The sequence below is a fragment of the Argiope bruennichi genome, chromosome 9 (genome assembly GCF_947563725.1).
Source record: "Argiope bruennichi chromosome 9, qqArgBrue1.1, whole genome shotgun sequence".
NCBI lineage: Eukaryota > Metazoa > Arthropoda > Arachnida > Araneae > Araneidae > Argiope > Argiope bruennichi.
In genome coordinates this window covers 16,987,061-17,007,954 of record NC_079159.1, presented here as the reverse complement: position 1 = coordinate 17,007,954, position 20,894 = coordinate 16,987,061, and the positions used below count along the sequence as shown (strand labels likewise).

The 20,894-nt window shown below is 28.6% G+C and overlaps 1 protein-coding gene across 1 annotated transcript in view; it reads right to left on the bottom strand.

Moving 5' to 3' along the window:
* LOC129985350 (runt-related transcription factor 1-like) overlaps positions 1-20,894 on the bottom strand; it is a 159,917-nt gene that overhangs the window by 89,863 nt on the left and 49,160 nt on the right. The window contains exon 2 of the mRNA XM_056095347.1: positions 1,791-1,895. Within this exon, the coding sequence (XP_055951322.1) occupies positions 1,791-1,895 (105 nt within the window). The remainder of the gene's footprint in view (positions 1-1,790; positions 1,896-20,894) is intronic.

The window sequence follows — 20,894 nt, the reverse complement described above, 5'->3', positions numbered from 1 at the left end:
GGTTCTGATATTTTTGAAGTTAGTAAAATTTTTCGACTTCTTGTAAAATTCAACATTTTACTTGATTCCAAAAATGGAAATCGTTTCGATTTATATCTGGTGAATAAAGTGGCCATCGAATGCATCTGAAAGATTATTTTAATATTAATAGAAGACACGTCGCATTTCAATCCACCATTAACAGCAAAAGTCGAATTGTTGAATAATGAAAACTACTTCCGCAGAAATGCTGTCACATTTTCACAGCATAAATACAAATTTTTTTGGAGTGAACGAATGACTTTTTCATTAAATTCTAGCTATATAGCGTTAATTAATCTAAGATTGCTAATTAATCTAAGATTTTGATTAGAATATTTCAATATAAAAGTTTGGCAGATATTTTGAACAGGAATGCAATTAAAATTAAACCATTTACGTTTCTTCCCTTGCTATTACACACATTTATAGCAGTATCAGTGAATTAATTGATGTTTAAAGTTTTAGATTAATTAAAACAAACAATGCATAACAAGTATTTAATAGAAAAGTAAATTAAAACAAGTTGTAAATTTGTTTTAATTTTTTAACCCGCCCGATAACTACTATTCAGTTTGGCTCATTTGAAATGTTAGGTGTAAGCGCAGAAACATAAAATTTTATTTTAAAATTTGCATTGTTATATAACATCTAATCGGGTTGATATTTAATGTTAATGGACAATAATTAAATGACATTATAAAATAAAAAAATAGTTCTGCAAAGTAAAAAACATTTGCAATATGTAAAAAATAGACATATTTTTATACCTCCAAATTATTTCGTTTCTTATTTATATTATTTTTTATGAACATATTGCATATCTTTGCAGTATGTTTCTTGGTATTTAATTTTAATACTCCTTTGTTTTTCAAAAATCTAATTGGATGCTTTCTTAGCCGCATTCGCCAGGTAAATACTACAAAAGACGATGCAATTAATTCGGCATTTTACCAAAATCAGAAAAATATGCTAGACAATTACCAGACAGGTAATAGCCATGACTTACCAACGGAAATTTATGACCATATCTTCCAAAACTATTATTTATATAAAATTGATTTTTGTATTATCTTAAAATTAAAGAGACTATTTTTTAATAACATTAATTTTATTTTTGTACAATGTTTTATTTTTAATATTTTTTATTGGAATACACAATTTGCATCAATTCATTTTCAATATTATGATGAAATTAAATTTCATCCTTAAAAAAATATTAAGTCATGCATTTTTGCAAATGTTAAAATTAAGATTTAAAAAAATACTTTTTTTTGGACATTCATTCTGAAATAAGATTTTCAGTTTCGCTTTTATTTTGTAGTATACATAGCTTCTGACATGTACGCATTGCAAATTGCATTTGACTAATGGAATTAAATTCATGTATTCTTGCCTTATCAAATAACAAGGTGAATTTTTTTTAAAAAAAGAATGCCATTCAGTATTTATATTTAGCAACGTAAAACGCCAATCTGGGCCAACAAACTGGACACTAAAGGCGGCTAGTATGTATAAGGATTACAGTATTAACTGTATAACAATAGATAAGTATCCCTTAACTTCCTATAATTTACATATTTTTTTCAATAAAATAATAATTTTAATACTTTTGGGTATTTGAATGATTTAAGAAAATTGTAGATGAATTAAAAAATGCTTCTTTAACATAATATGAAATGTTAATAATAATAATAATAATATAATGCTAATAATAATAATGCTGTAAGCGTAATACGCAAATTTATCAAAAAGAAACTGAAATGACTCACTCCTAGGTTCTCTCGGTCCGTCAACTGTGACTTTAATTGCTTTGACGTAGGTTGCGACCTGTGGGGGGCTTGTACTCAAGGTTATAGTTAATGTGAAACTCTTTCCTGGAAATAAAAAGGGAGGATTAGAAAAATAGAGAATTGTAAAATCTGCAAACATAAAAATTATGAAAAAAAATAATACAATTACTCAATTACAACTTTATGTAAATTTAAAAAAGTATTGAATTAAAAAGAGGTTATAATATTTTTCGTAAATCATCAACACATAAGTTTTCGTTAGACCATTTCTTCTACTAATAATAAAAATGAATGTGTGTCTTTGCTCTATACGCTAGATCATTTGACAAATAGCTACCAAATTTAGCACATGTGTATATACTTTGGCGGTGAAAACGGAACAATTTTTTTAAATTTTTAATTAGAGTTTTAGTTAATTAAAAATTTTAAGTTTGAATTTTAAGTTTTTTCCGTGATAACGTCTACAAATTTTATTGCATAAAGGATTTTTTACAAATTATCAAAATTAAAAATTTTATCTTTTTAATGGCATTCATTTAATAATCGTGCATATAATTTCTGAGTTTTGGCAATTTTAAAAAAAATTACATTATTCTAATAGTATATTATATAATGTATTGTTTGTTTCATTAAATATTTAATCATGAGATTTACTTCCATTATCGAAAACGAAAGAAGAATTCTGTTTATTATCTTCGTACTTTGTAAGACAAATAAAAAGGTAAAGTTACGATACCACGAAAGTTAAATGAACAGGACAATTGCATTTTCATAAGAGTTATGACATCATGGGACAGGCCTCTATTAGGGAAATTCATTCACCCAATGCATGGAAAATATAATATTGTAATATCTGACGAAATCATGAGAATTAAATTACATCCAAGCGATTTAATTAAAATTTTTAAAAAACAATATTCTTAGCGAATAATTTAGTCGCCAAAGGCGGATAGCATTGAAAGAATCAATATAAACTAAAACGGGGAAAAAACAAAGTAAAACTCAGGTAGAATTAGAAATTTATTCTATTCAAATCCTCTTAATTTATAAAATATTGAGATTAAATCTTTCGCTATAAATCTTTGAATTGCAAATTCAAATGCAACGTCAAAATCTATCTTATATCTGAAGTTAATTTTATGTGAATGGTAACTTTAGATAACTTTAAAATGTTACTAGCCAAATTTCCTGGATTTTCAATAGGTCCAATGCCATTGGCGATTAAACGAATATCGAAGGCAAGCAAGTAATAAATTTGGAATAATATACTATGCTACCTGTCAAAAGTAATAAAACTAAAACAATAATAAACTGAAATATCTAACATTTAACTCAGTTCAAACACATATGAGACTCACCAAAATATTTAGTCGATAGATTAAAGAAATTCATCAAATTTTCATACTAGTGATAATAGCAAATCTCAGTTATATTGCTATTTATAGCTTTAGTTTGATCTGATAAATGCACCACTAGCAAGAAAATGAAAAAAAAAAAAAAAAAAGACAGAAACAATAAAATAAAAAAGAAGAGAAAAAGCAAGGGGAAAAATAAAGAAAAATGAACTAGCGAAGCAATGTCTAGATTTTTAGTAACTGCAAACAGCTTAACTTTGGAAAAAGAACCCCCAAAGATTTATTATTATCTTTCTTTCTTATTTTTTTCACTTTAATGAAAAGTGTAATTAAAGCTGTTAACCATTGCCATAAAGAAAAGGCAATTCTTTTATATTTTTAATTTATATTATAACTAAACATAAAACTAAAAAATTTATGGTATTATAGCCACAAAATATTATTATTTTTATTCTTTGACATATGAGATTCCAAATATATGTTACTGCAGCAAAGTTTCTTCAAACTTTGAAGAAAAATTTTGAAATGGAAGAAAGTTTTCGGGTAAGACGGTGGCAATAGAAAAAAAGAAGACATTAAGCACAATGCCACTTATACAGCAATATTTTAACCACCTTTTTTTAAAAATACAATTTTTTTAACTTTCGCCCCATTTCTTTCCTAATAAAACAATAATATAATGTAATAAAATATAATATAACAAATGTGATATGACAAATAAAATATAATAAAAAATAATAATATAATATAACAAAAATTAATATAACAAAATAAAAAATAACAATATAATTTAATAAAGTAATAAAATAATTCCACTAAAATAATTTATTTTTTAAAAATTAAGACATTCTAAATTTTATCCCAAATATTAGCCTGATGATGTTCCAGGATAAATTAAATAAAAATGTTAGGTTAATGAAATTATTTTTTTAACAATTTAAAATTCTAGAAATCCTTCTTTCATAGTAACATAAGATATAAATATTTATCAATTTCGATAGCTTTATTTTTAAAATCTGATTGGCAGACCGTTTTGACCTATTTATAACTATGGTTATCGCATCACGTGTTTCGTATCTTGTGTATAAAACAGAAAATGTAAGCCAAGCCATGTAATTATTGCTGCATCCAGATATTAAAATACATTTCACTTATTGAATGACATAGATGAAGAAAAAAAATAATAAAAAATTACGTACATGTGCCCTTTGAAATCTTAATTGCGCGTAGTAAAGATGCAATTTAATAACTGGTGCCGCATCCACTTTATTGATATGCTCTTATTAATTCTTTTTTCATATACTTTTTATACAAGTATATGCGAATTCAAAAAAAAAAAAAAAAAAAAGACCAAAAAGAGTTGAAAGGGTTTCTTGTATCGTCCTCCGGGCTTATATAAAAGAACGCGAATAAAAAATCTCAGGGGGCATAAAAAATAGATAAAAGAGAACGAGTTTACATTTATGGATGCGTTGGGAACTAAAACACAAAGATTTATACTCGGGGTAGAAAAAGCGAAACATTGTGTGCGCAAAAAGAACATCGAGGAAAATTTTAAATGCGTCGAACGCTTCACAAGAAGGGGGAAAAACCCTGAACGGGTCATTATTTTAGACCCCCTGGGATGGAAAAGCAACTAGTTTTCCGAACAATCTAAATACATACATGTATACAAAGTGGTGAGTACACGCGCGCCAAGAAAGCTCACAAATTAACGGAATAAGGAAAAAGGTAGATATTTTTTTTTATTATATAAATAAACATCCTATATCGCAGAGTCCTCATAACCATGTCATTTAAAGACTTATTAGCACACACGTAAAAAGAAATAAAACAAATAAATAAAATAAAAAAACTCGAAGATTTATTCAATGTAAATCACTATACCGTTTTATATTAGCATAATGAGGAAGTTAAAAGTTGAAAACGAGTTGAGAAACGTAAACATATAAGCAAGAGAAAGAAAAAAAAAAAAAAAAAAAGATTAAAAAAAACATCACAAAGAAGAAAGAGGAGGGATAAAAAAAAAGAAAAAAGAGCAGCTGCTAAGTAAGATGAACATAAAGCAAGCGTAAGCATTTTGAACCAAATTTGGGGTTAATTATTCACATATGTGATGATTTCCTCGGCGATGAAAAAAGAAATAAAGTTACAGTTTTCGCTTGCGTTAAGTCTCAAATATGAATATTCATTTTTTAATGGGTTTTTTTCCCCATTCCCAGTGGTCGACGGCTGAAAAAAGGATTCTTTCCGAATTTGTATTGCCGTCATAAAAGACTATCTCATTGAGCTGAGAGACATTTTTTTTTTTTCGTCTCACACGCATTCGTTTTTATATGAATATTCAAAAACATGAGAGGTAAAATTAAAACAAGAATGTTTTTAAAGACGGGGAAAATGTAATTAATGAAATGTGTGAAAGAGCGTCGAACACCCCGTGGAAGTTAGGCTTTTAATTTTAATCCTTAATGAGTCTATGCTGTATTTTCAAGGGAGGAAAAGCCATCTTTTCGAGTGAGTTTGTGTGTGTGCTTTTCTTCCTTTTTTTGGGTGAGAAGATATTTATTTATGATTGCGAAAAAGTAATGCGCGTCATATTGCAAATGACATTTTAGTGTAACGCGATAAATTTCGGGAATACAATTTAATTGATGCAAAAATAGATGGAATATAAAATTTCCCATCTTTCTTCAACAAATGCATTATAATATATAAAAGCTTAGTCTTTGAACAGTTAATATGGTTGGTTTATGCTTTAATTCATGAAGAACTTAAAAATATTTTTATTTTATTTTTATTTATATCACAAAAGCTGATAAATGTTCATATCAGTTGTTCAAATGTTCAGATAAATATCAAATAAGTTGAAAATATTAAATTTCGAGAATACAATTCAATTGATGCGAAAATAGATGGAATATAAAATTTCTCATCTTTCTTCAACAAATGCATTATAATATATAAAAGCTTAGTCTTTGAACAGATAATATTGTTGAATTATACTTTAATTTATGGAGAATTTAAAAATATTTTTTCTTTATTTTCATTTATATCGCATAAGTTGATAAATGTTCAAAATGTGATATAAAAATATTCAGTATTCTTTTTAATACATTCAGCGGTTGATATTAATTCATGCAGGTACTTTTTTTAATTCTTACAGATTATTTATAAATATTAGAATTATTTATCAAGACTGAGCACAAATGTTTGGTCTTAGTCTACCCCACGACGACCTGCCTACCCGAAAGGGAATAAAATATTTAAATTAAATATTTAGCAAACCAACATTCGTAAAATTTTAAAACTTATGCTGTGTTTATATAAACACGAACATTCAAAGTATTTAAATGGTGACTGTTTTCTTTAACGGTGAAATATTGCATGTCATAAATATTTGATTTTTATCAAAGCTCGTATTACTTAATGAAAATCACAGTTTCCGTAAACAAGGTAAATTCACCACAATAGATCTTAAGTAGATAAAAGTCGGTTAAAGCAATTTTTGAGTTAAGAATACATTTTTCCTTATAAAAAAGAATGAATCTAAAATGGAATTCCTTAGTAACAACACAAAATATATGAAAACCAATACCTTGAAATAACTTTTTACTGAATTGTCCAGATGATCTGCTGATTATTATTTAAATGAGTACATTATATTAATTCATTGTTATATGACACAAAATTGTATCTGAATGCAAAATTTTGTAAATCAAGCATTTCTGTGTAAGATATACAGTAAAATAAATAAATAAAACAATAACATTCTTTCCCTTCTCTGTTTTACAAAATTTTAGCACGCGTTCTTTTTTCATCTTATTATATGTTCAGAACAAATTATGCGAACGATTTTAAACTAACTTCCTAATGAGCCAGAGACTTGAAACTTTAAGCATAAATCAGAATTGGATGACAATGTAATATTAAACTTGATTTTACATTTGTACATTTGTTTGTTCTGATCAGTGCAAATTTTAAAATCGATTTTAAACGAGTCAAAACTTTCATTACAAACTGATGGTCCATGACAGTTCGTAATAGTTTTTGTGGCTTTTTTTAAATTAATTTTTAACATGTTTATATTAACTATATGTTATATGTGCTTGTCTACTCAACACAACTTATGCAGTCGATATTTTGTGCAATTCGATCATCTTCCCTATGAGCTAGACATTTGAAACCTTAAATATAGATCAGAACTGAATGCAATATTAGCTCGGTTCTAATACAATATTAACTTTGTTCTGTTTGGAACAAATTTTGTCTCGGGTGTAACTCATCGAAAAGTTAGTTTAAAATTGACTACAAATTTCACGTGTATAAGACAAAACAGAAAATAATTATTTAGATAAATATATATATATATATATATATATATATATATATATATATATATATATATATATATATATATGTGTGTGTGTGTGTGTGTGTGTGTGTGTGTGTGTGTGTGTGTGTGTGTGTGTGTGTGTGTGTGTGTGTGTGTGTGTGTGTGTGTGTGTGTGTGTGTTTTTAAAACAGGCTAAAAACTATAAAATGTTTTCTCATAACCCTTATTGATTTAGAGTCCTACACAGATTGTCCTGAAATTTTAAAAATTCACAATCACACATTTTCAGGACAATCTGTATGGAGTGAGGAATTTTTTCAAAACAATCTGCATGAGGCTTGAAGAAATTATTTTATACTTTTTAGTCCGTTTTAAAAACATGGCATATTTAAAAAAAATTATAATTATTTTTTTCTTTTACCTAAAATAATCGCCATTTGCTTTTGCTTCCGTTATTGTTATCTTTTGTTTTTCGCAAGAGGGCAGATCTATTAAGACAATCGGCTTTTTAATAATTTGGCTATCAATACTTTATTACTTTTAAGTCCGTTTTAAAAACGTAGAATAGCTTCCCTTGGGTTATGAGTTCGAACCCCGTCGGCCGAAGACTCTCCGTGTACATGGTGGCTGGTGCGCGTATAAATCTGTCATGGCCACAAAATCATCCAAGTCGAGACAATACCACTTGGAATACTGAAACAGAGGTGATTGTTCTCTGACTCACGTCTAAATTGCAATCTGTGAATGTGCGAATGAAATGTATGAATGAAGTCCGCAGCATGAAAAGGGCTGTGACGTGTGAGTAGCTAAGACGTATTCTTTGCCCTAGATAGTGCTACTAAAACAAGGGACGCTTAAACTCGACTTAAAATCGCTGTCTTCATCAGGGTCTTTCCTATGACAAGTGCCATAAGCAATACCAGCAACCGAATATTTTTTAAAAAATATTATTTAAATAATTATTTCAAATTTTATCATAAATAATAGCTAATTGTTCTTCTATTTGTGATATTCATCTTTTAATCGCATGAAGAGGACAGAATGTATTAAGTCAATAAATTATTTAAAGCTAATTTCAAAGAATTATATAGGCGATGTGAAATACTTGGCATGATACGTCAGACGAAATACCCCAAGTAGTACCCAGATCTCATTTTCTTTCCTTTAGATAAAGTTCGCGAACTTTGTAATTTTCCACATGTATGACGAAAACAAATTTTACGAAATGATTCACAACTAAGCAATTAATAGTTCCGAAAAACTCAGATCTCCATTTCACCAACTTTTCAAAACTTAAACAAAGGCAAGATAAGATTGGGATTCTTTTTCGAACAGAAGCATTGCTGCGAGGGCACTTTTGCGGTGTACCATCCACGGGGCCCAAGTTATTACTACATGCTTTATTATAGGCAGCGCCCTGAGGGCCCAACAACTGCGATTTTTATGTCTGATAGGGAAGGCAGCCGATTCCAGTGGCAGTCCCTAATCATGGTGTCCTGATTAGCAATCGAACGCTCTGTAATCATCCCCTTAGTCATGAGTGTGTGATTAGAGAGTCATTCATCTTGGGGCCGACACACCGGGCCGAAGAAGGAGGAAAAATAAAGCAGTAAGAGAATACCCCCGGGGGGCTGCACTCTACTGCAGACATCTCCTTTCGTTGCAGCCAACACTGATTGAAACTCTTGTACAAGAAGATGTTGATTTAGCCTGAGCGTCTTTCGGACGTGGAAGACGTACGAAGTGTTCATTTAATTGAAATCTTACATGGGGAAAGACGGGAAGTAGAATGTATGAACTAATGTTGCAGTGCCTGTTTATGTTTTTATTACTATTATTTTCGCATGCGCAAATAAGAGCTGGATGGGTTGGACATTTTTTTTTTTTTTTTGAAATGATAAATGAAATGATCTTTTATTAGGAGTATTCTTATTTCAACATTTATAAGTGTTTTTGAAGACGTTAGAAGTGTTCATTTAATTGAAATCATCACATAATGGAAGACGGGAAGTAATATGTAATGACTAATGTTGCAATGGTTATTCATGATTTTATTACCATTTAAGCATGCGCAGATAAGAGCTGGAGGGTTTGGGCATTTCTTTTTTAAAATTGGTAAATGAATTTAACTTTTTCGGAATTATTCTTATTAAAGCTCTTATAAGCCTTCTTGAAGTTATTAGAAGTATTCTTTTAATTGAAATCATCACATGTGGAAAGAGGGGAAGTAATATGTAATGACAAATGTTGCGGTGATCATTTATGCATTTATTACCATTTAAACATGTGTAGGTAAAAGCTGGATGGACTGGACATTTTTTTTTTTTTTTTTTTTTTTTTGAATTGGTAATTGAGTTGAACTTTTTCGGAATTATTCTTGTTAAAGCTCTCATATGCCTGCTTGAAGACATTAGAAGTTTAAAGTTATTAGAATGTGAAGACATTAGAAGATCATTTAATTGAAATCATTGCATGAGGAAAGACGGGAAGTAGTATGTAATGACTAATATCGCAATATTATTTATGCCTTTTTTACCATTTAAAAATGTGCAGATAAGAGCTGGATAGGCTGGACATATTTTTGAATTGGTAATTGAGTTGAACTCTCATCAGGATTATTCTTATTTGAATTCTTATAAACCTTTTTGAAGATATTAGAATATTCATTTAATTGAAATCATTACATAGGGGAAGAATGGGAAGCAGTATGTACTGATAATGTTGCAGTCCTTATTTATGATTTTATTATCATTTAAGCATGCGCACATAAGAGCTGGTTGGGCTGGACAGTTTTTGAATTTATAATTGAACTGAACTCTTATCAGGATTATTCTTACTTGAACTCTTATAAAGCTTTTTGAAGACATTAAAAGCATTCATTTAATTGAAACGTTACATGAGAAAGAAAGGGATATGCATTAACTAATGTTGCAATGCTTGTTGATGTTTTAATATCATTTATTTTATCATGAGCCGATTAAAATTGGGTAGACTGGACATTTTTTTTAATTGGTAAATGAGTTGAACTCTTATAAACACTCTTGAAGGCATTAGAATGATTCATTTAATTGAAATCTTACGTGGAAAAATAAAGAAATAATATTTATTAACTAATGGTGCAAAGCTTGTTTATGATTTTACTATAATTTGTTTCAGCATGTACATATAAGAGCTTGGTGAGTCGGACATATTTTTGAATTCGTAAATGAGTTAAACTTTTATCAAGATTATTCTTATTTGAACTCTCATAAGCCTTCTTGAAGATGTTAGAATTATTCATTTAATTAGAATCTTACTTGAGAAAAAATCGTAAGTGATGTTGCAATGAAAGTGATGTTGCAACTAACGAAGCAAAGCTTGTTTACGTTTTTATTACCATTTATTTTAGCATGCGGAGATTAAAGCTGGGTGGTCTGAAAATATTTTGAATTAGTAAATAAGCTAGACTCTCATTAGGATTATTTTCCCTTGAGCTCTGATAACACTTTTTTAAGTAGGAATTTATTTTATATAATGATTTATAATAAGCAGTTTTGGTTAAAGTTTCCCACTAGGGTAATTCTATTCTATGAGACAAGACTATACAATTTAATTTTTTAATATTTATAGATAAAATAAATTGTAATTAAAAAATAATTTCAGTATAATTTTGCACTTTTAAATGTATATATATCTTGATTTATATCACAGCTTTTTTTAATTACTTGATTAAATGAAAAAAATACAACACTATAAGAATATTCTTTAAAAATTTTTTTTGCTCAATCAATTTTCTCAAAAGAGGCAGGTAAATCAGTTTTCTAATAAGAATGACATCGCTTCTGAGCAAATTACCAAAAATTACTTTCAGTTGCTGTTTTACCTTTTTTATGTAATCGTGTAATATATTAATACAAAAATAAATTGAAATATGTATTTTGAATTATTTTACTTACATACTATTTCTAAAACTATTCATTTTTCCACCTCTTGAAACTAAGCTAATGATTTTAAATAAAATATTCTAGAGATATACAGTAGTCTAAATTGAATGGATTTTAAAATTTACTATATTTTGTAAAGCAAGACTTTTATGATATTTGCTTTATACAAAAGGAAATGATTGAAATCTTTTTGGAGATAGAATATATAATCTTTTTGTTTTGTTTTACTAGTGTTTATTTTTCCAAAATTTATGTTTCAAAATAGTTTACTGCTAATTTCTCAATATCGATTAACTTTAATATGTATATATACGTTTTTTAGATAAAATAAAAATATGTTTCATATTTTAGAAACAGATAAAAATTTGAGTCTAATCTCTAAGATAAAAAAATAATAAAGAGTCGAATTTTATGTTTGATATATCCCCATTCTGTAGAAAAAATAATATATAGATTTTCTATTATATTTGATTATTACCTCGTTATTCTATAGATATTAGATATTAAGAATTTTGTAATATGTAGTTTTATGAGATACAGCCAAAATTATTCCTGGCTAAGTTTTACAAAAGCACTATAATTCAACAAATCAAATTAAGGTAAATTATGTTGTTTTTTTCTTAAATAAAACTAATTTAAAGGTGAATTTTTTGGCATTTCTTGTCTGAAAAATATTAGGTTTTTCTGAATATTATCTGTAAAGATGATTCTCATTTTCCTACAATATTTTTTAAAATATGGCTGTTATTTGTTTAATTATTTTCTTATCTTAAATTGCCTGGAAATCTTAGTTCTCAAAAATTTGTAATGTAAAAAAAAGAGAAAATTTATAAGAAAAAGCTATATAGAGTTACATTTTAGTTACTAATCTTATTTTTTCAATTATATTATTCAATGAAGATTCATAATTTAATTTATAAACACTATTAAAATATTTTAATATAATTAATAAATCATGTAAGTAGATTATTAAGTAACTGTCCAATATTTGGAAATCCAGATCTATATTACATTTAGAATTACAGAAGACTTTATTTGCTTTTTTCTGATCTATCCCCGTTTAAGGATTTTCATAATTCATGTGTTTGAAATAGTAGGAAATTTATAAATATTGGGAAATATTATTTTCTTTATCGGTTACAAGTAACAAAAAATGTACCTTTTATAAAGTAATATTACAGCCCATAACATACGTGATAGCAGTTCTGATTTTTAACATTTACAAAGCGTATTGCCAACTTATCTGCCTTCTTAATCTAAGTTTTTATGAAAGAAGATTGATCCAAATTTCATACTAAATATAAATATAATAATATAAATAATTCCTCAAAATTATTACAATATTATTTAAATCGAAACTTTTTTCGCTATTATTTCACTTATTATGCACCAAAATCTGAATAATTTACATTTTGAGCATTTTTTTACTAGCAATATAAATTTCTCAAGATTATTATAACATTATTTAAACCGATATGCTTTTCGTGAGTATTTCGCTTATTCACGAAGATTTAAATGACATCTTCAGCATTATTATTTTTTTCACCAACAATATAAATTTCTCAAAATTATTAAAACGTTATTTAAACCAAAATGTTTTTCACAATTATTTCACTTGTTATGCACCGATATCTAAATAACTCATATCTTGAGCATTTTTTTACCAGCAATATAAATTTCTCAAGATTATTAAAATATTATTTAAACCAAAATCTTTTTTCACGATTATTTCGCTTATTATGCACCAAGATCTAAATAACTCACATCATGAGCATTTTTTTCTTAGCAGCACTTAGGCATACACTGATGTTTAAGCACGTGAACACGGCAAGACTATGTCACATATTTGAAAAACGACACAAACTAACCGAACAACATATCGTATGCCAAAGGCGGGCAATTATCACATAAATTATAATATTATCAACCGACAATCAGTGACTAATTGCGAAGCACGGTCGCAAAGCGTCTCCACTTTTAATGATACTTGCGTCCCAGGGCGGGGCAGGCCTAACTAAGGCTATTTAGCACACCACTTGCATGCCCTCGTTTAAAGACCAGCTTTTTTCTAATATTTTCTTCTTGTGGCATTCTGCGCTGTCACCACGTCATTTGTCACCGGTTCTTATCGACTCGGCTGCATCGGAGTCCTTCTACAGGGTGGGCTGAGAACACATCTCCAAGTTGTTCGCCGCCTGGAGCAGTGATTAGAATGCGAAAACAGGGGATCTACATGGGAGTTTACGGTACTTCCCAGGGGCACTTAAAAGTGAACCTGCGTTTCATTTAGTACTTCGATGAAGCACGCAAGTTACTAATGATTGCCTCGGTTCTTGTTTGGTTAACTTTTGGTAATAGTTTTAATGGACCATCTTTCAAAGGGCTTTGACTCAGCTGGGAAGTTCTAGAATGGATATCTTAACTTTGATAACATGTAACCAGACATCTAAATGCCAATTAATCGATTGTTCTTGTGAGTAAAAAGCATGACTAACTCTGCTTGGAAGTACTAGAGTGCATGACTTTGATACCATGTAACCAGCTAAATGCAGATTCATTGATTGATTGTATTTGTGAGTAAAAATCATTAAGATAGTTTGTATCTTAAGACTAGTTTTCATTTTCAATAAAAGTTTTCCGTGGACCATCCGAATTGGTATAAAAATTAATATAAAGTTACGATTTTCATCACAGAAAGTGAAAACACTGAATTTTTCTTCTATATAACGTTTCGTTGCTTAAACAATCATTTTAACAATCATAGTTATCTAAATTTTCCTCATATTAAAATTAAATAATTCTCTGGTTCGCTGATAACGTGAAAAATAATAAAAAACTTTCATTGTACGCAGTTTTATCACCAGTCGCAGGTCTAATGTATATGAGCTCATATAATTTGGAGAAACGTAATATTGTTTAAATGAGTATATGAAACCGGTTTATAGATTTTCAATCGTAATTTTTTTATGATTTCGATCAAAAGAACAAATTATTATTCATTTAGAATTTCTTCTAATTCTAAATAAATAATAGAATGTCCTCTAATTAAATTCACAATAAAATGGGAAAACTATTCTATTGAGACATTTGTGTTAAATCCTTCCATCATTCCTCTTCCTCTTCTTGCGATTTTTTTACTACTCCTCCATTCATGTTTTTCTTAATTCAGTGTTGCATAGTACTTTAATTGATTGCTTTTGGTGTTGTCAGTTACATACCCATACATACCATATACATCGATTATACCTAAGTATATAATTTTGAGTACAGAGAAACAATGCTTTTTAATTTTAATTTGTATTGCAGGAAAGAGAAATAATTTCCAGATGATATGTTAGTTCACCAAATTATTCCTATAATATTAGTAGCAACTGTATAGAAAGTAAAAAAAAAAAATAGTAAAAATTTTTAGAATTTGTGGAAAAGTACACTTTGATTATCTGGCAAGATCATTACAAACCTTTTGCAGTGATCTTTAAGGTCTCAGGTAACTTTCAGCATACAACACAACAATGACGAGTTTTTATTGATTTTTCAAAAAGAAGTTTAAAAGAAAGAAATGAATAAGCTTCTGAATCCATTGGGTATTCAGTTCATTTGAATAACTGCTATGAAAATCTTGAATTCACAATAAAGTTTTGTATTCTGAGCACAGACGGTTAAATTGTCACTTCAATGTCATGTTGATGTTGTTTGGTCAATAGAGGGATTGCACGAAATACATGGATTAATTCGCGAGTGAGTCAGCCATGGTGGAAAAGAGCGTTATAGAAAGAAAGGATAGGCAAAATGGAATAAAAATAGCTGAATGAGAAAGTTGGGTCAATCCAAAATAAAGTATTTACTTCTACAGCTTCATATAAAATTAGGCCTCATAAAGATATTTTTAAGGCATCGTCAAAAGAAAAATATTTCAAATATCTCAATGAGTAGTTAATTCTCTCATTTATTTGGAAAAAAAACTGAAAGAAAGAGATTTGTCCGATTTTGTATCAGAAAAACAGATGACGAACAAAAATATTATTCTGAATAATGGAAATAAACGAGAGAAAAGCCAATTATAAGTAACTATCCTTTTGAAAACCAAAAAATTTCCTACTACATATATATCATATATAAGATAACAGCAAATTTCAAGATATAAGATTGTGATATGAACTTACAGGTTCATCTCCTCCATTCACAATTGGATTATTATCCTGAAAATTTAGGTTCAAACATGGAAGAGTAAGGTGAAATATAAGGAAATGGATGATAATATCATGAAAAGTAGAAAATCACTTTGATAGCCGTCTACTTTTGGATGCTGAAAATAGATGATCCCTCGTAGATTCATCAGAAGAAAAGCGAAAACGAAATTTTGAAGAAAAAAGAAAAACAACTCATTTGCTATTACAGAATGGCTGAACTAAGATATAAATTTAAAATTGAATATTTATAAAGCGATAAAAGAAAAAAGAGAAATGTCGAAGTATTTTAATATGAGTTACTCCATCCGAAATATAAGATTGTTTTATAAAAAAATATTTTGACACAGAAAGATTGGATTTCATTTCTTATTTAAAAAATGAAAATAATATTGAAAATTATTTTTTTGGAATTAAAACAATTTTCGAAAAGTATATATTTGCAGACTTCAGTTATTAGTCCAGTACAATCATTTCAACATCTCTCACTTCAAAAAAATATGATAATAAATAAAATAATTAAATAACGAAGGTCAATTAAAGGAAATTGGCAGAAGGCATTTCAATCACACTCAAAACAACTCAAGTACATGACCTTGAACCTTCACAATCATAAGAAGAAAAAAAAACTATTCATTTCCTCAGGAGGGGGTAAAAAGCAAGAGTGATTTCACTAGACAAGCCGATATTTTTTCAATTGATTTCGGCAGATGTTAAGCGTACAGGTGGTAGTAAAGGTCAGAGCTAACTGTTTCCAAAAGTAAAATTATTCGCACAGGTAGGTCTGCAATAACATCTATTAGGGCTAGTTCATATCACTCTTGTGTGAAGATAACAACTGCAGCACGATTGCCTGAAATCGTTGTTCAGGTCAATAAAAGTAATAACCGGATGTTTTAGAAGTGTGCAGATGATTCGGAAACGGTGCAGGAAATATAATAAATTTTGTGGGTAAAAGAAGTTCCCAGAATGTTGAGCAGGAATATTTTGGCATATGTTTTTAAAAGAAGAAAGAAAATATAAGAAGAATGCTTGTTGTTTTTTTTTTATTTCTTTAACAAAAATTTTAATTATATTTAAATTTTTCTCAAATTATCAAAAAATGATACAAGGAAGCAGCATTCATTTTTTCTTTTCAAATGTTATAAAACTTTTTAAAAAAGAATCAAATTATTCATCTTTTGTAAAGATAAAGGAATATGTATGTTTGGTCAAACATAATTCTTATGTTAAATTCTCGAAGTAGCTTAAATTATGAATTTGAATAATTTTCACCGGTTAATTTCCAATTCTTTGGAAAATGCGTATCTAAATTGTCATAAACAAATGCATATTATATAAAGATAGCAAATAATTAATAATAAATATAATAATTAAATAATTATTATATAAATATAATAATTGTCAGTAATAAACTTGTTGCAACACAAAATATTGCACTTTTTCCATGACGAGTATATTCGTCAAAAACAGTTAACAGGTGAAAGTATGTATTCGGGATGAGTTTTTGAAAAATGCAATCTAATTCTTGATTTTTTTATTATTATTGGATAGAATTTGATTAAGGAAAGAATTATGAAATAGAAGTATATCAGTTAAAAGCCAAAAACATTTTAAAAATTAGATTTGGAGAGGGGGGAGCAAAAAAGCAGTATAAAGCAAAAATCTCATTGTTTAGAAATTTATGATAATCAAAATTGTGATCAAACCATTTGTTCAAAAATGAGGAGATAACTTAAGAAACATATTACAGAGTTCCTTAACTAAGAAAAAGGATGCATTTCTATGAAATTCTTGATTGCTGCATTCCAATTGATGAATAACATATTTTTTTTCACAATTTGAAACATTAAAACAACTGTACAACCTTTTGAAATGAACAGATTGCTTATTTTGTCGTAGTTCCAAGAATTGCAGAACTTATCGAGAAATTATTAAACCGAATCTGAACAAAAATATGCAGCAGATTTTAATTTATTAGGCTTTTTGTAAAAAGATTATGGCAAATTTAAAATTAGGGAAAATAGTACTCTATTTTTATATATTTATCTTTATTAATGGAAGGAGTCCAAAACCACTCAAACCATATCCATAGAATTAAAATCATGCATAATTTCATACATCATCATACATCGCACATTAATATTTTATAAGAAAAGTTAAATAATTATAATAACGGTTTGTATACTTTGTAAACTTTATGCTGCACAGAAATTTGAGCAAGAAAGTAAGAAAGTTTTAGCGATTGGCAGTATTTTCGAACTGAAGAAAACACATTTAAATGTGGAAAAAATCAATAAACGCTTAACCTTAAATAAAAGCGTGTAAAAAATTTATAAAATAAAAAAAAATTAAATTTCATAGTGAAGCAGAAGCTCTCAAAAATTTATTTTTATAGAAATAATCCACACTTAAACATCCGTCTATCTAAAGAAGAATTAAAATTAAAATTGCTTTATGTATTTCAGAATGACTGATTTAGAAAGAAAAAAATCGTTAATACTTTGTCATTTTTTTAAAAAGCATAAATCCAATGGCCTGAATAAAAAAATAATTTTCCTGAGTATCATTTTCTTTCGTATCATTTATTCACTATATTGAACTTGTATTCTTTAAAGTTTAATCAATAAAAATCGATTATATTTCACTTCTTTTTGTAAAAACTTTAAATCAATTTTTTTTTTATTTATTGGACTTTGTAAGAGAAATTCCAAAAGTTTAAAGTAAGATTAATCTTTAGCATTTCCTGTTCTTCAGCGATCATGGAAAATAAATTTTATACTTTTGATTAAGATTACGTCATACATTTTTCCACTGCTAGTTAAAACTTAAAAAAAAATCAATTTTGCAATTGTTCATCAGCACGACATCTATCGACAGTTGCACGTTTAAGTTTTGCATTTTTGTCTACTTCCATATGATGAAAAAACAATAAACCAAAGAAAATATTATCAGGCTAAAATAAACAATTGGAAATTAGAAATATGATAGTAGATAGTTGAAATGGAATAAGAATTTTTAAAAAATTCAGCCCGCATAATTCTTAACGATATAAATGAACGATATAAAATGAATCTTAACGATATAAAATGAATCTTAATATTATTCATTAAAAATTACAGAAAGTTTATGAACGGGTACTGGTAATATATACACATGTGAAAAGGAGCTAAAATTAAAAATTTTCAACAAAAGCATTATAATTATTTTTATATGCAGTGAAAGGCATGGTTATGATAGGTAAATCATAACTGCATGCCCTCAGTATTTGCTAAAATCAACATTTTTATTTAAACATTTGATAGATAATTTATGACGAAATCAAATTTTATTATTCAGCTAAAAATGAAAAGCAAAGAAATTATGTCACGTTAAAGAGAATAGAAGTATTTCAAATAATTAAAATACAGGACAATTGGATTTTTTTAACAACAATGCCTTAAACTATTATTATCAAATGTTTACAGGTGCATTTTAGAGGAGCAATACAACACCAATTAAAAACTATTTCTCAATATTAAAGCTCTGCTATTTGTTTCAGTTTTAGTAAGGCGTGGTTAATTTATACTCGTTAAATAGCATATAGATTTATCTTATTGTTGTGGAGCAAATTATCTTTGCTGAATAATGGTAATTACTTTGGTTAAGCGCATTTTTCTAATATCTACCATACAAACAGCTAAACAAACCATTGCACACATCGAAAATTTTAAGTAAACTGTATACTTTAATAATAGCACTCGATTTCGCTTTAATTGTTGTCTTTCTCCAATGTTAATTGAAATTGCTAGCTTCTATTGAGGTATAATAGAATGCTGAGGTTTCCTCTCCTCAAGAATTGCACACTCCCTAAATCCAGGAATAAAAATTTCTCCAGATCCATTTCAATAAATAGTTGCTGACTCTTTGAGAAGATTACTTCATTCGAAGGAAACTACGTTTACGGCTTTAGTGCACAGCACAAAATAAAACCGTTTCCGTTTGCGACGCGAAACACAAAAGTTTAATTAACACCAATATATATCCTAAATTGATTTAAACTAAATACCTCAATTATTCTACTGAAATTTCTTCGCCAATTCCATTTAGAAATTCATTCCCGTGTCACAAAGTTGCCTAAGCGGAGGGTCCTCTCTCTCCAGCCAGCAATAACAAACCCCTGGCGCTCATCTGTAATTTGTGCGATGCATTGGCGTGAAGTGAAAATACAAAGAAGAATCTTCGCAAACAGAGAGGAAGAAGAAAAAAAAAAGCAGAGTAAAAGACTGATGCAACATCTCTCTCTTGCGGCTGTGATATTTATTTGAAAGAATATGCCGATGGCATTAACTAACCCTGTAATCCCTATTTCGGCTGGAAAGATAATTACAGTAAACACGGAGCCGATGTTGCGAGTACATACAACACAAGCAAGAATTTGAAAGGGAAGACAGTTAAATCACTATCGAGGCAAAGAAAGGTTGGAGAAAGAATTTTTACGCCCAGGAAAACTAGTCTCAAAGTCTAAAACCTAATCATACAAATCACAAAGGCAATTAAACGCGGAAAACTGGGGTTTGGTCTAAATTTCCCCGCAGTAACACTTCTCCTGCACAAGATTAAATTTGCTTCTTAAGTCAAATATTTGATTAAGGAGCATGGGCCGCCCAAAAAGAAAGAGCAGTGTCTCAACAAGCGGAAGACATTGCAGAAAAGTGGATTTATATTAGCAGCTGCAGGCGTTGGAAAGCCTTCTTTCTGCAAGTAAATTTTAATCCTGTTACAAGTTCTCCTCCGCCACCCCCTCCCCTGTCGCCTTCCACCTGTGTGCTACCCTACAAGCCTTGTTAATTGCCCAATCTCGTTTTCTATTATCTTCCTCCTCCAAAGGTGATTGGAAGAATTAGAAAGAATGAAACAAGTGGGGAGATCTGCGAAGACAAAATGGAATGATGGAAATGGAAGAGAGAGAGAAAGAGAGACAGATAAAAAAATGGCGTCGCTTTTCCGTCTTTTAAACGACATTTGACTGCTGAAAATGTTGCAGCATTTTGGTAGTTTTATAGCTCAGTCTTTAAAGTTTGTGTTTGTGGGCGGATGCAAAAAAAAGAAAGAAAAAAAAAGATTGTTTGGTTGAATTGAATTTCTGATTTAAAAGAGAAAAATGAAATTAACATACAGTTGCTTAATTTTCATTTTCCCACCGGTTCGCAAGTATAAATGTTTCAAATGTGCTTTGTGGTAAAAAAAAAGCGGTTTACCAGGTGGTAATTTAGTGATAATTCATGATATAACGAATTTTATAT